This window comes from Arvicanthis niloticus, chromosome 20 (genome assembly GCF_011762505.2).
Source record: "Arvicanthis niloticus isolate mArvNil1 chromosome 20, mArvNil1.pat.X, whole genome shotgun sequence".
Lineage (NCBI taxonomy): Eukaryota > Metazoa > Chordata > Mammalia > Rodentia > Muridae > Arvicanthis > Arvicanthis niloticus.
This window is the reverse complement of record NC_047677.1, coordinates 52,008,089-52,024,979: the sequence shown is the minus strand read 5'-3', so window position 1 is coordinate 52,024,979 and position 16,891 is coordinate 52,008,089. Positions and strand designations below refer to the sequence as shown.

General features: G+C 39.0%; 1 protein-coding gene across 1 annotated transcript in view; it reads right to left on the bottom strand.

Moving 5' to 3' along the window:
• Positions 1-14,490: 14,490 nt before the first annotated feature.
• Positions 14,491-16,891, bottom strand: part of LOC117724758 (olfactory receptor 10C1-like) — a 4,467-nt gene continuing 2,066 nt past the window's right edge. The window contains exon 2 of the mRNA XM_034524660.2: positions 14,491-15,990. Coding sequence (XP_034380551.2) covers positions 15,022-15,987 — 966 coding nt within the window. The 5' untranslated portion in view covers positions 15,988-15,990 and the 3' untranslated portion in view covers positions 14,491-15,021. The remainder of the gene's footprint in view (positions 15,991-16,891) is intronic.

The following is a 16,891-nucleotide window of genomic DNA, read 5'->3' as shown; positions in this document are numbered from 1 at the left end:
GGACATCCTAACACAACCAAAGCAGAAGAAAATGACCACAGATCCAATCTTAGAAAGATCATAAAGGCCTTTAAAAAGGAAACGAATAAATCCCTAAAGAAATAAGAGAAAACACAATAAAACTGTTAGAGCTCATTAAAGAGGAAACAAATAAATCACAGTAAAATAAAATGAAACTTGTGAAGGAAATAAATGAAAAGGTTCAAGACCTAAAAGTGTAAATAGAAGCAATAAAACAAACAAACAACAACAAAAAACACAAATAAACACACACACATACACACACACACACACACACACTGAGGGAATTCTGGAGATGGAAAACCTAGGGAAGAGAACAGGAACAAAAGATGCAAGTATCACCAACAGAATACAGGAAGATCAGGCATAGAAGATATAACAGAAGAAATTGATATATCAGTGAAAGAAAATGTTAAATCTAAAGGCTTCCTGATATAAAACATCCAGGAAATCTTGGAAACCATGAAATGACCAAATCTAAGATTAATAGGAATAGAAGAAGGTGAAGAGTCCCAACTCCAAGGTCTAGAAAATATTCTCAACAAGATTGCAGAAGAAAACTTTTTCAACCTAATGAAGGAAATGCCTATGAACATACAAGAAACTTATAGAACACCAATCAGACTGGACCAAAAAAGAAAATCTTCATGCCACATAATAATCAAGACAGAAAATCAACAGAACAAAGAAAAAATATTAATAGTGATAAAGGAAAAAGGCCACGTAACATATAAAGGCAGATCTATGAGAATTACACATGACTTCTCAACAGAGACTCTAAAGGCTAGATAGGCTTGGACATATATTTTGAAACTGCTGAAAAATTATAGGCGCCAACCTATACTACTATGCTCAGCAAAACTCTCAATCACCATAGATGCAGAAAATAAGATACTTCAAGACAAATCCAATTCAAACAAATATGTATCACAAATCCAGCCCCATAGGAAATACTAGAAGAAAAAGTGCAACCCAAGAAGGATAACTACATCCAAAAAAAACCACAGGAAATGAGTAACTTCATACAAGCAAAACAAGGAACACACACACACACCACTATCATCAAAATAACAGGAAATAACCATCACTGGTCATTAATATCATTCAATATCAATGGACTCAGTTCTACAATAAAAAGACACAGGCTCACAAAATGGATTTGAAAACAGAGTGTATCATCCTGCAAAAAAGAAACACATGTCAGCAATAAAGATAGACATTATCTAAGAGTAAATGTCTGGATCAAAGTTTTCCAAGCAAATGGACCCAAGGAGCAAGCTGGGGTAGCTATTCTAATATCTAATAAAATAGACTTTCAACAAGAAAGTTTTAATAAAAAGAGAGAGAAAAGAATATTTTATACTCAAAAATGGAAAACTCTACTGAGATGATATCTGAATTCTGTAACTCTATGCCCAAAACATAAGGGCACCCACAGTTGCAAAGAAACATTGCTAAAGCTTACATTGCACACTGAACCCCACACATGAATAGTAGAAGAGTTCAACACCCTACTCTCAACAATTGGCATGTCATCCACACAAAAACTAACAGATATTATGAATCAAATGGGCCTAACATATATCTAAAGAATATTTCACACAAACATTAAAGCATCAACAGATACAAGAATATTGAAATAAAGCCTTGTACCTTATCACATCCTCATGGAATAAAGCTGGACTTCAACAACAGAAACATCGGAAAGCCTACACACTCATGGAAATTGAGCACCTCTTTACCCAATGACCCCTGTGTCAGGAAAGACTTAAGGAAAGAAATTAAAGCCTTTCTAGAATTCAGTGAAAATGATGGCACACCATACCTAAACTTATGGGATACAATGAAAGCAGTGGTAAGAGGAACAAACAATTCTTAACAATAAAAGAATGGCTGGAGGAAATCACCATCCCTGAGCTCAAGCTTTACTACATAGCACTAGTAATAAAAACTGCATGATATTGGTACAGAGACAGACATGTTGAACAATGTAATAGAATTGAAGACCCAGAAACAAAACAATACATTTATGGACACTTGATCTTTGACAAAGAAGCCAAAAATATACAATGCAAAAAAGAAAATAAATTCAATAAATGGTGTGGGTTTAACTGGCTGTCTGTATGTAGAAAAATAAAAATAGACCCATATTTGTCACCTTGCACAAAGCTCAAGGCCCAATGAATTAAGGACCTCAACATAAAATCAGATAAACTGAATCTAATAGTGGGAAACTCTAAAGTGAGAAAGAGCCTTGAACTCACTGGCACAAGGGGGAATTTCCTTTTTTTCCTTTTTTTAAAAATTGGATCTTTTATTTACACTTCAGATGCCATCCCCTTTCCCCATTCTCCCCCCCCCCTTAGAAAACCTCTATCCCATTCCCCCTTTTTCTTTTTGCACTTATACATTTAAAAAAAAATGTTAATCAAAGGCTTTTTAAGTTTGGTAATGCTCAATCAGAGGTGTAAGCCACTACCCAACCTAGATATATCAACTATCTTTGACTGGTGGAGATACGTGAACATCTGCCTCCCTGTCTCCCCCCTCTTTCTCTCATCACCTAGCTTCTCCTCTCCTTCTTCTTTTCCTCTCCTTACTCCTTCCCTTCTTCTCAGTACTCTTCCCACCTTAGCTCCTCCTACATATCACTCTTCCTGTTAAAATAAAACTTTTCTCTCAAAATACAATTAGAGCATAATTATACCAATTTGTATCAGTGAGGTACAAGATAGTCCTAATACCCAGTCCATCATTTTGTCGACTAAACAGAACCTCTGTCATCTCTCCTAACTAAAACACTTAGTTCTGAACCTGGCTTTTTCCTTGGCTTAGAATGAATGTCAGCTGAAAACCATCCACTCAAATCTTTTCTCTCAAGGTAAATAGCCAGGATTGGCTATGAGACTATAAGTTTTCAACCTGTCAGAAATCCAGAATGACTGAATTAACTATAATTGTTGGAAGTACAAAGCATAGCTTCTAAAACTTAGCCAACTTATAGAGACCTCTGAACACCTGGACACTCCCTCTACTACAAAACATTGGAGCATCTGTTCTTCTGCCTTCTGGCCCAGGATCATCTGACAGACCTTACTGCTGCAGAATTATTAAGGGCTGATTACTCTGTCTAGGCAGATATAATCAGTCAACTATTCTGCAAGTGTGTCCTTTTCTGGACAGTAATTTGTCTGTAGATGGAAAGAGGCAATTCTTGCCTAGTGGCTGTCTCACCACAACTGGAATAACTCCAAAGATGCTCAATTTCTTCTTAGAATCCACAACAAGAAGCTGTCAGGAGCAGACAGGTCTCTAATCAAAATGAACATTAATACACAAATGTTTGGCATGTCAATTCTGTGGACTTCTGACATTTGGAAAACCAACTATCCATGTAAGGTAATCTGGACTGTTGTCTGTTAACTCCACTCAGCTATTTCTAAATAAAACATAGAAAACACCCTAACAATAAACCCCTAGCCATGAATTTGCTATAGTCCCTTAACTCACAGGCTAACTATCTCAAATCTGTTAAAAAAGTTAAAGAAGGACTGGGTCTAAATCTTGTATTCCTAAATGTGTTATACTGGTACAATGCCTATGAGAGTAACAATACTCATCTCACTTTTATATCAATAAGAAGCTCGTACCAATGAAAACTTTAAAATTTGTAATCAAAGTAAATTGGTGCCATTTAAGAATTTATAACTTCATCTTGATAATAATTGTACAGATTTCTACTAATAGGTTATGGCTATGCAATAAATCCTAGCTAATCCTCTCTATTCCCACAAAACCACTACTTTTCCCTAGAAAGACAGCCCAACATTTACCACCTTAGTCCCCAAGCCCAGGGAATTGGGGTGCTGACTCTTCATTAGCTTCTTCGAGCTGATTATGGGCATTGAGATATTAGAAGAGGGGTGGGGGGAAGAGTAAATTGATAAGCCTCTGATGCTGTGTCTTCACTGCATCCAGATGGAATTCCAGGACATCAGAGGTTTGAGCAGGTCTGCCCAGCTTGCTTGTTGAGTAGATACACCAAGGCTGTATATTCTGCAATATACAATTCTCAAAACAAATTTTACTATCAAGATAATTTTTTTAAGAGGGCTGACATTTTATTAAGTATGTTGGTTCTAACCGCTTTTCTTTTATCCCCTCTATTATTGGATATAATATTTACATTTCAAATTTTATCCCCTTACCTCATTCCCACCACCACCCAGGAACCCCTTATCCCATCCCCCCTCCTCCTGCTTCTATGAGGGTGTGCACCCACCTACCTCCCACTCCCACTCCCCACCCTCAGATTCCCCACCACACACACTCAGTGTTCAGCCTTCATGGGACCAAAGAATTCCTCTCCCCCCTATGCCCAACAAGGCCACCCTCCCCTACATATACAGCTGGAGTCATGTGTTCCTCCATATGTACTCCTAGGCTGGTGGTTTAGACCCTGGGGAGCTCTGGCTGATTGGTATTGTTGCTTTACTCATGGGACCACCAACCCTTTTGGCTTCTTCAGTTTACTGTCTAACTTCTCCATTGGGAACCTTTGATCAGATTAATGGTTAGCTGCGAGTATCTGCCTCTGGGTATGTCAGACTCTGGGGGACCTCTAAAAAGACAGCCTTATCAGGCTGCTGTCAGCTTTCCCTTCCTGTCATCCATATCAGCATCTATTTTTGGTGACTGCACATGAGATGAATACCCAGGTGGAATGGTCTCCATACAACCTCTCCTTCAGATTCTGTCCCACACTTTGTCTCCATATTTGCTCCCTTGGATATTTAGTTACTCCTTCTAAGAAAGACCTAGGCATCCACACTTGTTCTTCCTTCTTCATGACCTTCATGTGGTCTGTTAGTTGAATATTTGTTGTTTCAAAAATTTGGGCTAATATTGGCTTATCAGTGAGTAAATACCATGTGTGTTCTTTTGTGATCGGGTTACCTCACTCAGGATGATATTTTCTACTTCCATCCATTTACCTAAGAACTTCTCGAACTCTTTATTTTTAATAGCTGAGTAATATTCCATTGTGTAAATATACCACATTTTTTGTATCCATTCCTCTGTTGAAGGGCATCTGGGTTCTTTCCAGCTTCTGGCTATTATAAATAAGGCTGCTATGAACATAGTGGAGCATATGTCCTTGTTATATGTTGGGGCATTTTCTGGGTATATGCCCAGGAGTAGTATAGCTGGGTCCTCAGGCAGTGCTATGTCCAATTCTCTGAGGAACTGCCAGACTGACTTCCAGAGTGGTTGTACCAGCTTGCAACCCCACCAACAATGAAGGAGTGTTCCTCTTTCTTCACATCCTCTCCAGCATCTACTATCACCTGAATTTTTGATCTTAGCCATTCTGACTGGTGTGAAGTGGTATCTCAGTGTTGTTTTGATTTGCATTTCCCTGATGACTAAGGATGTTGAACATTTCTTAAGGTGCTTCTAGGCTATTTGTGTTTCCTCAGTTGAGAATTCTTTGTTTAGCTCTGTACCCCATTTTTAATGGGGTTATTTTGTTGCATGGCGTCTAATTTCTTGAGTTCTTTGTATATATTCGATATTAGCCCTCTATCAGATCTAGGATTGGTAATGGTCTTTTCCCAATCTGTTCGTTGCCGTTTTGTCCTATTGACAGTGTCCTTTGCCTTACAGAAGCTTTGTAATTTTATGAGGTCCCATTTGTCGATTCATGATTCAGAGCATAAGCCTTGTACCCATGTATTTCAGGCTCTTCCCCACTTTCTCCTCTACTAATTTCAGTGTATCTGATTTTATGTGGAGGTCCTTGATCAACCAACAGATTGGGAAAAGATCATTACCAATCCTACATCCGATAGAGGGCTAATATTGAATATATACAAAGAACTCAAGAAATTAGATGCCAGACAACAAAATAATCCCATTAAAAATGGGGTACAGAGCTAAATAAAGAATTCTCAACTGAGGAAACTTGAATGGCTGAGAAGCACTTTACAAAATGCTCAACATCCTTAGTCATCAGGGAAATGCAAATCAAAACAACACTGAGATACCACCTCACACCAGTCAGAATGGCTAAGATCAAAAATTAAGGTGATAGTAGATGCTGGCGAGGGTGTGGAGAATGAGGAACACTCCTCTACTGTTGGTGGGGTTGCAAGCTGGTACAACCACTCTGGATATCAATCTGGCAGTTCCTCAGAGAATTGGACATAGCACTGCCTGAGGACCCAGCTATACTACTCCTGGGCATATACCCAGAAAATGCCCCAACATATAACAAGGACATATGCTCCACTATGTTCATAGCAGCCTTATTTATAATAGCCAGAAGCTGGAAAGAACCCAGATGCCCTTCAACAGAGGAATGGATACAAAAAATGTGGTATATTTACACAATGGAATATTGCTCAGCTATTAAAAATAAAGAGTTTGAGAAGTTCTTATGTAAATGGATGGAAGTAGAAAATATCATCCTGAGTGAGGTAACCCGATCACAAAAGAACACACATGGTATTTACTCACTGATAAGCCAATATTAGCCCAAATTTTTGAAACAACAAATATTCAACTAACAGACCACATGAAGGTCATGAAGAAGGAAGAACAAGTATAGATGCATAGGTCTTACTTAGAAGGAGTAACAAAATAACCAAGGGAGCAAATATGGAGACAAAGTGTGGGACAGAAACTGAAGGAGAGATTGTATGGAGACCATTCCACCTGGGTATTCATCTCATGTGCAGCCACCAAAAATAGATGCTGATATGGATGACAGGAAGTGCATGCTGAAAGCAGCCTGATATGGCTGTCTCCTTAGAGGTCCCCCAGTGTCTCACATACCCAGAGGCAGATACTCGCAGCTAACCATTGATCTGATCAAGGGTTCCCAATGGAGAAGTTAGAGAAAAGACTGAAAGAGCTAAAAGGGTTGGTGACCCCATGAGGAGAGCAACAATACCAACCAGCCAGAGCTCCCCAAGGTCTAAACTACCAGCCTAGAAGCACATAGGGAGGGACACATGACTCCAGCTGTATATGTAGGGGAGGATGGCCATGTTGGGCATAGGTGGGAGAGGAGTTCTTTGGTCCCAAAAAGGCTGAACACTGAGTGTGTGTGGGGGGAATCTGAGGGTGGGGAGGTGGAAGTGGGGAGTAGGTGGGTGCACACTCTCATAGAAGCAGGAGGAAGGGGGATGAAATAAGGGGTTCCTGGGTGGGGGAGGAATGGGGTAAGGAGATAAAATTTAAAATATAAATATAATATCCAATTAAAAAAGGAAAAAAAAAGAAAAGTTGTTAGAACCAAAATCTTTAATAAAATATCAGCTCTCTAAAAAATTATCTTGATAGTAAAATTTGTTTTGAGAATTATATATTGCAGAATATACAGCCTTGTTTTCATATGCTCATCAAGCAAGCTGAGCAGACCTGCACAAACCTCTGATGTCCTGGAATTCCATCTGGATGCAGTGAAGACAAAGCATCAGAGGCTTATCAATTTACTCTTTCTTCCACCCATCTTCTAATATCTCAATGCCCATAATCAGCTTGAAGAAGTTAATGAAAAGTCAGCGCCCCTATTCCCTGGGCTTGGGAACTAAGGTGGTTAATATTGGGCTGTCTTTCTAGGGAAAAGTAGTGGTTTTGTTGGAATAGAGAGGATTAGCTTGGATCTATTTCATAGCCATAACCTATTGGTAGAAATCTGTATAATTATTATCAAGATGAAGTTATAATTACTTAAATGGTACAAAATTTACTTTGATTTCAAATTTAAGGTTTACATTGGTACGAGCTTCTTATTGATATAAAAGTAAGATGAATATTGTTACTCTCATAGGCATTGTGCCTGTATAACACATTTAGGAATACAAGGCTTAGACCCAGTCCTTCTTTAACTGTTTTAACTGATTTGAGATGGTCAGCCTGTGAGGGCCTATAGCAAAGGGCCTATAGCAAATTCATGGCTTTGAGTTTACTGTTAGGGTGTTTCCTATATTTTATTTATAAATAGCTGAGAGGAGTTAACAGACAACAGTCCAGATTACCTTACATGGATAGCTGGTTTTCAAAACGTCAGAAGTCCACAGAATTGATGTTGCAAATATTTCTGTATTAATTTTCATTTTGATTAGAGACCTGTCTGCTTCTGACAGCTTCCTGTCTTGGATTCTAAGAAGAAATTGAGCATCTTTGGAGTTATTCCAGTTGTGGTGAGACAGCCACTAGGCAAGAATTGCCTCTTTCCATCTACAGACAAATTACTGTCCAGAAAAGGACACACTTGCAGAATAGTTGACTGATTATATCTGCCTAGACAGAGTAATCAGCCCTTAATAATTCTGCATCACTAAGGTCTGTCAGATGATTCCTGGGCCAGAAGGCTGAAGAGACAGGATGCTCCAATGTTTTGTAGTATGGGGACTGTCCAGGTGTTCAGCGGTCTTTATAAATTGGCTAGGTTTTAGAAGCTATGCTTAGTGCTTCCCATAATTTCAGTTAACTCAGTCATTCTGGATTTCTGATGGGGTTGAAAACTTATAGTCTCATAGCCAATCCTGGCTATTTACCTTGAGAGAAAAGATTTGAGTGGATGGTTTTCAGCTGACATTCATTTTAAAGCCAAGAAAAAAAGCCAGGTTCAAAACTAAGTGCTTTCGTTAGGATAGATGACAGAAGTTCTGTTTAGTCAACAAAATGATGGACTGGGTATTAGGACTATCTTGTACCTCACTGGTACAAATTGGTATAATTATGCTTTAATTGTATTTTGAGAGAAAATTTTATTTTAACAGGAAGAGTGATATGTAGGAGGAGCTAAGGTGGGAGGAGTACCGAGAAGAAGAGAAGGAGTAAGGAGAGGAGAAGGAGAGAAGAAGCTAGGTGAAGAGAGAGAGAAGGGGGGAACACGGAGGCTGATGTTTGCGTGTCTCCACCAGTCAAAGATAGTTGATATATCTAGCTTGGGTATTGGGTTACACTTCTGAATGAGCATTACCAAACTTATAAAGCATTTGATTAACATTTTTAAAAAAATTGTATAAAAGCAAAAAGGAAAAAGAAAAAGGGGACATGGGATAAGGGTTTTCTAGGGAGGGAAAATGGGGAAAGGGAATGGCATCCGAAATGTAAATAAAATATCCAATAAAAAATAAAAACTAAAAAAAGAAGCTAACCACCAAAAAACAAACAACCCAATTTAAAAAATGGGGTGTAGAACTAGAATCTAGAATTTACAACAGAGGAATCTTGAATGACTGAAAAGCACCTAAAGAAATGTTCAAAGTCCTTAGTGATCAGAGTAATGCAAATCAAAAGAACCCTGAGATTCCACATTACACTTATCAAAATGGCTAACATCAAAACTTAGGCAACAATACATGTTGGTGAGGATGTGGTGAAAAAGGAACACTCCTCCATTTCTGGTGGGATTGAAATCTAGTACAACCACTCTGGAAATGAATCTAGAGGTTTTTCACAAAACTGGTAATAGATCTACCCAAGGACCCAGCTATACCACTCTTGGAAATACACCCAAAAGATGCCCCACCAGGCCACAGGGACACGTGTTCCAATATGTTCATAGCGGCCTTATTTGTGGTAGCCAGAAGCTGGAAACAACCCAGATGTTCCACAATGGAAGAATGGATAGAAAAAATGTGGTTTGTTCACACAATGGAATACTACTCAGCTATTAAGAACGAGGACATCATGAGTTTTGCAGGCAAATGAATGCAACTGGAAAATATCATCCTGAGTGAGGTAACTCAGACCCAAAAGGACATGCATGGTTCATACTCACTTATAAGTGGATATTAAGCAATAAGAGAAAGAAAGAAAGAAAGAAAGAAAGAAAGAAAGAAAGAAAGAAAGAAAGAAAGAAGAAAGAAGGGAAAGCAAAGAAAGAAAAGCACAGAATAGCCAATATATAGTCTATAGAACTAAAAAAAGGTCAACAAGTTGAAGGACCCAAGTGAAGACTCCTCAGTCCCACTTGGGAGAAAGAAGAAAGCAATCACAAGTGGGGAGGGAGGGACCTGGGAGGAAAAGTGGACAGGGTGGGAGGAAGAGGAGAACCTGATATGGTATTGGGTGAGGGAAAAGGACTGAAGCCCTGAGGGCCAGCAGAGCAAATGGAAACAGGCAACCTTGAGAGTTAGGAGGTTGAGGGTACCCTCCAGAATGCACCAGAGACCAGAGAGATGAGAGATGAAATGCCCGACAGTAGGAAGAGAGAACTTATAGAGCTCACCTCCAGCATCAAGTGAGGGAGGGGGTCACCATCCCACAGTCAAAACTCTGACCAGTCTTTGTTCCTGGCTGAAATAATGGCAGGGATGGTAATGGAGGTCCAGCAACAGACCCAAAGTGGGATCCAGCTCAAGGGGAGGTCCTAAGGCCTGATGCTATTACTGAGGCTATGGAACACTCACAAAATGGGACCTATCATGACCACACTCTGGAAGACCCAACAAGCAGCTGAAAGAATCAGAGGCAGATATTTGCACCCAACTAATGGGAAGAAGCTGCTGACCATTGTAGTTGAATTAGGGAAAGGCTGGTACAAGCTGAGAAAGAGAGTGGCTCTGTAGGAGGACCAGCAGTCTCAATTAAACTGGACCCCCGAGATCTCTCAAACACTGGACCACAAACCAGGTAGTATACACGAGCTGTTATGAGGCCCCCAACACATACACAGCAGAAGACTGCCAGGTCTGACTTCAGTCAGAGAAGATGCATTTAACCCTCAAGAGACCGGAGTCCCCAGTGAGTTTAGAGGTCTGGATGGGTGGGAGGTGCAGGATGGGGACATCCTAGTAGACACAGGAAGTGGGGAAGTAATATGGAATGTAGAAAAATTGGAGGGTGGACCGGGAGTAAAATCTGAAATGTAAAATAAATAAATAAATAAATAAATGACAAAAAGTTCATAGTTCTAAGTGCCTCCATAATGAAATTAAAGAGTTTTCATACCAGCAATTTAAAGTGCATCTTAAAGCTCTAAAAAATGCAAACATGAACAACAAGAGTAGATGACAGGAAATAGTCAAAATTGGGGCTGAAATCAATCAGTTACAAACAAAGAAAACAATACAAAAGAATCAGCAAATCCAAGAGCTGGTTCTTTGAGAAGTTCAACAAGAAAAAAAAAAAATCCTTAGCCAAATTATACAAAAGACAGAGCGACAGTATCCAAATAAACAAAATCAGAAATTAAAAGGGAGACATAACAACAGACATTGAGGATATTCAAGGAATCATTAGTTCTTACTTCCAAAGCCTGTACTCCCCCCCAAAAAGTCAAAAATCATAATGAAATGGACAATTTTCTAGACAGATACTACTTACCAAAAGTTAAATCAACATCAGGTAAACTATTTAAATAGCCCTCTCACCTCTAAAAAAAAGTAGAAGCAGACACTCAAAATATCCCAACAAAATAAGCCAGATGATTTTAGTTTAGAATTCTACAAGACTTTCAAAGAAGAGCTAGTAACAATACTCTTTAAATTATTCCACAAAATAGAAAGAAAAGGAACACTGCCAAACTCATTCCATGAAGCCAGTCACACTGATACCTAAACCAAACAAAGACTCAACAAAGAAAGAGAACTTCAAACTGATTTCTATCATGAGTATTAATGCAAAAATACTCGATAAAATACTGGCAAAAGGTATGGGAACACATTAAAAACATCATCCATCATGATAAAGTAGGTTTCATCCCAGGGATGCACAGATGGTTCAATATATGAAAATTCATCAATATATGTAATATACATTATAAACAAAGGTAAAGAAAAAATTACACAATTATCTCATTAGAAACTAGAATAGCCTTTGACAAAATCCAACCCCCCTTCATGTTAAAAGTATTAGAGAGATCAGGGATACAAAACACATACCTAAACATAATCAAAGGGGTATACAGCAAGCCAATAACCAACATGAAGCTGAATGGAGAAAAAGTTAAAGCAAGGCACTGGAATCAGGGGCAAGATAAGGTTGCCCAGTATCTCCCTAGCTATTCCTTACAGTACTTGAAGTTCCAACCAGAACAACAAGACAACTAAAGGACATCAAGGGGATACAATTCAGAAAATAAGTCAAAGTACCACTATTTGTGGATTATATGATAGTATTCAAAATTGATGCCAAAGATCTACCAGAGAGTTCTTACAGCTGACAAACAGCTTCAGCAAAATGGGTGGATACAAAATTAACTCAAAGAAATTAGTAGCCCTATTTTATACAAATGACTAACTGGCTGAGAAAGAAATTAGGGAAAAAACACCATTTACAATAGCCATGACTAATATAAATATTTTGTTGTAACTCTAGCCAAACAAATGAAAGATCTCTATGACACTAACTTCAAGTCCCTAGAGAAAGAAATTGTAGAAGACACCAGAAGATGAAAAAATCTCCCATGCTCAAGGATTGGTAGGAATAAAACAGTGAAAATGGCCATTTTACCAAAAGCAATTTACTGATTTAATGCAATTCCTATCAAAATTCCAACACAATTTTTAAAGACCTTAAAAGAGCAATTTTCAACTTAATATGGAAAAATAATAAACCCAGGATTGCTGAAACAATCCTGAACAAAATTTACACAGAAGGTAGACATCAACAACCCAAATAGTCCAGTTAAAAATGGGTACAGAACTAAACAATTCTCAACAGAGGAATCTCGATTGGCCAGGAAACACTTAAAGACATGTTCAAAGTTCTTAGTCATCAGAGAAATGCAAATCAAAACATCTCCTATATTCCATCTTACACCCTTCAGAATGGCTGAGACAAAACAAAAAAAAAAACAAAAAAACAAAAAAACAAGAGATGGCACATTCTGGGGAAGATGTAGAGCAAGGAGAACACTCCGCCATTCATTGTGTGAGTGCATACTTCTACAGTGATTTTGGATATCAATTTGGCAGTTTCTCAGAAAACTGGGAATAGTTCTACCTCAGGACCCAGTGGTGCCATTCCTAGACATATACCCAAAAGATGCTCCACCATCCTACAAAGACACCTGTTTCTACTATGTTTGTAGCAGCTTTACTCGTAATAGCCAGAAACTGGAAATAACTTAGATGTCCCTCACCTAAAGAATAGATGAAGTAAATTTGGTACATCTTCACAATGGAAATACTATTCAGTTATTAAAAACAAACACATCATGAATTTTGCAGGCAAATGGATGGATTTTGAGAGTACCATCCTGAGTGAAGTAATCCAACCTCAAAAAGAAATGCATGGTATGTATTCAATTATAAGTGGATATTAGCTATAAAATACAAAAATAACTGTGCTAGACTTCACAGACCAAAAGAAGATAAACAAGAAAAAGGCACAAACAGGGATGCTTGAATCTCACTTGGAAGGGGGAATCAAATACTCATAAGAGGCAAATGGAGGAAATAAACTGAATAAGAGAGACATATGGTGGAATATACATAGGGAAGGACAGAAGGGATGACCAGATAGCCACGAGAATGAATAGAAATCTGCAGCTGACAGGGGTAAGAGAGTAGGGGTCTTCTCCAGGAAGAAAAAGAGACCTGGGAAAAGGGAGGTGCCTCAGAATCCATGAGTGCATCCTTGACTGTGACTGACAAAATTGAAGAAAAGACAACTCCTGTAGCCATGCAAGAACCCTAGTGGAGCATTAGGGATGGCAACCTGCCCATATAAATTGACCAAAAATGTATCTTGTCTACAAGAAATGCTGGAATGGCAATAGAGCAGAGTTAGGGAATGGCCAACCAACAACCAGCATGACTTAAGACCAATCACATTGGCAAGCACCAATCACTGACACTATTCATGATACTCTGTTATGCTTGCAAACAGTAGTCTAGCGTGGCTGTCTTCTGAGAGGCTCCATCTGCAGCTGACTCAGACAGATATAGACATTCATAGACAAACAGTGGATGAAGCCTGGGGACACTTATGGTAAAACAGGAGCAAGGTTTATAGCTTGTAAGAGGATAGGAACTCCACAGGAAGACCAACAGAGTCATTTAACCTGAACCCTTGGTGCTCTCAGAGACTGAACCATCAACCAAAGAGTATACATGCCCTTGATATAGACCTCCCTGCACATAGCACATATGATATCTATGTGTAGCTTGGTGTTTATGTGCATCCTGAACAACAGGAGTGGAGCTATCCCAAAAGCTTTTGCCTGCATGTGAGATGTGTTTTTCTAGCTGGGCTACTTAGTTTGGCCTTACTGAGAGAGGATTTGCCTAGCCTCACAGAGACTTGAATCATCATGGTTGGGGGATTTCCAGGAGGGACACAATGAACTCAGAGAAAAATGGGAGGTGCGATTAGGGGAAGAATTGTGGGATGATGTGACTGTCTGCAGGGGCAATGGGCAGGAAGTAAAGTGTATAAGTGAAATAATTAGTAATAATGATGATAATAATAATAGAATAAAACCAGAAAAACAGCCATAGAAAGTCTTGAAAATCTTATATTTTATTTAATGTTTTAAAGCAAATCATATCAAATCCAAACAGTTCAGTGAATTCTAAAATCTATACTTTTTGGTATATTTATATCACAAAAGAATTCAGAGTTGTGGTATATGGCACTATTTAATAAAAACACAAATATTACTGAAGTAAGACCTTTCCTATAGTTACAATGGGATAAAGAGTCATATAATATATGTCTGAATAAAGAGCAGAAATTACAGGGACACCAGGTCTTGAATTTGCAAGACTTCTGAGATATAACTTGGCAGTTTAAATTGACATCCTAGACTCAAACATAATGGAAAATCTCTCTGCAGTATTGTACTCTTTACTTGCATTTTTCAGTGTTTGATTTCATTTCAGAATTAGCAGTTAGAAAATAGACCTTACCACAGAGGTACATTCAAAATTACAAAGAGAATCAAATAAGGCAAACAGAAGAATGTACCAGTTTTTATTTGTTTAATCTGGCTTCTTGCATATTCTTATTAGCAAGGAGCTCTGCAAGGTTCTGTTACCTATTTATTGCCAGAACTTTCTTTAGGCCCAGAGTTCTTCTCAGTGCTGCCTTTACTTCCTTGTTCCTTAAGCTATAGATGATGGGGTTCAGCATGGATGTCACCGCTGTGTAGAAGAGGGCCAAGAGTTTGTCCATTCCTGGTGAGTGGCTAGACTTGGGCCTCAAGTATGTAATAGATGCTGAGCCATAGAAAAGTGTGACTACAAGTAGGTGGGAGGAACAGGTAGACAGAGCTTTATGGCGCCCCTCAGGTGAAGGCATCACCAGCACTGCAACCAGAATTCTGACATAGGAATAAATGATTAGCAAAAATGGGCTCGATATGCAGAGGACAGCTGCCACAAAGATGGCAGCCTCATTTTGGGATGTATCTCCACAGGCAAGTGCCAGGACAGGTGGAAGGTCACAGAAGAAGTGGTCTATCTCACAGGGTCCACAGAAGTCCAAGGAGAAAATAAAATTGGTCTGTCCCAATCCTACTATACATCCCGTTCCCCATGAAACTATTGCCAACTGGGCACATACCCCATGACTCATTCGGGTTGCATAGTGGAGTGGGGAGCATATGGCCATGCAGCGGTCAAATGCCATGGATGCCAATAGGCAGCACTCAGTTATACCAAAAAATGAGAAGAAAAACATCTGTATGGCACATCCCTCCCAAGAGATCCCTCGAGCCTCACTCACAAGGCTCTGCAGCATCTTGGGTATGACAGAGCAAGTGTAGCCAATCTCCAGGAGAGACAAGTTGGCCAGAAAGAAGTACATGGGGGTGTGTAGGGTTGGACTGGTGCAGATGGCAAGGGCTATGAGTGCATTTCCTGTCAGTGATACTAAGAACATGAAAAGGATGAGGGAGAACAGGAGGAAGCATTCTCCAGGGACCTCAGAGAACTTAGCAAATTCAAAGTGTTTGACAGACAAGCTGTTCTCCTGCCACAGAGAGCAGTTGACATTCATCGCCTGAAAGAAAGGACAGCAAATCATTACAAGAATTTTTGCAGGTGAGAGAAATTATTCACACTCTGTCCATCTGTCTGTATCTCTCCAAGTCTCTCTCCCTTCCTCTCATGTGTGTGTGTGTGTGTGTGTGAGAGAGAGAGAGAGAGAGAGAGAGAGAGAGAGAGAGAGAGAGAGAGAGAGAGAGAGAGAGAGAGAGAGAGATAGTGGTTTGTGACAAATATATGAATATACATGTGTATATGTGCTTGTACTGTTCAGATACCAATTCAAATATTTTTCTTGGTTAGTCTCCACCTTATTTGTTGAAAGAGGGTCTATTACTTGACCTGGAGCTACTTCTTTTTGCTAGACTGAGTCAGGGATACACTTTCTTTTGCCTTTCATGCTTAGTGTTGGAATTCCAAAAAAATGCTAGAACGCCCATAATTTCATGGTTTTGTGGATACAAACTCAACTCCTCACATCTGAACAGCAAGTACACTATTCACTGAGCCATTTCTATAGCACATCATTTTATTAATTCTAGAGCCTCTAGTAAATTAGAGCTCAATTTTTAAAAATTAAATCCTTTCCCTATTCATACTGCTAGATGATTTGTTTCCCAATATATATATGTAGTTGTCAACCACTAAATGACAAAATATTAGCTGGGAAAGGTGATATATCCTTTACTCCCAAGAACTTTGTGGCTGAGGCAGAAAGTCACTGTGAGTTAAATGATAGCCTAGATTGCAGAGTGATACTGTCCTAACAAGGGAGAAAGGTAAACAGATGGTCAGTTGTCCATTTAGGTTTCCTTTAGTCAGTTGTCAATGTTAGTATGAAAAGGTCCCTCAAATTTATTTTTGCTTCTTCCTTCCTGTTAGCATTTGCTTTCTTTAGCCATTCTCTCTCTCTCTCT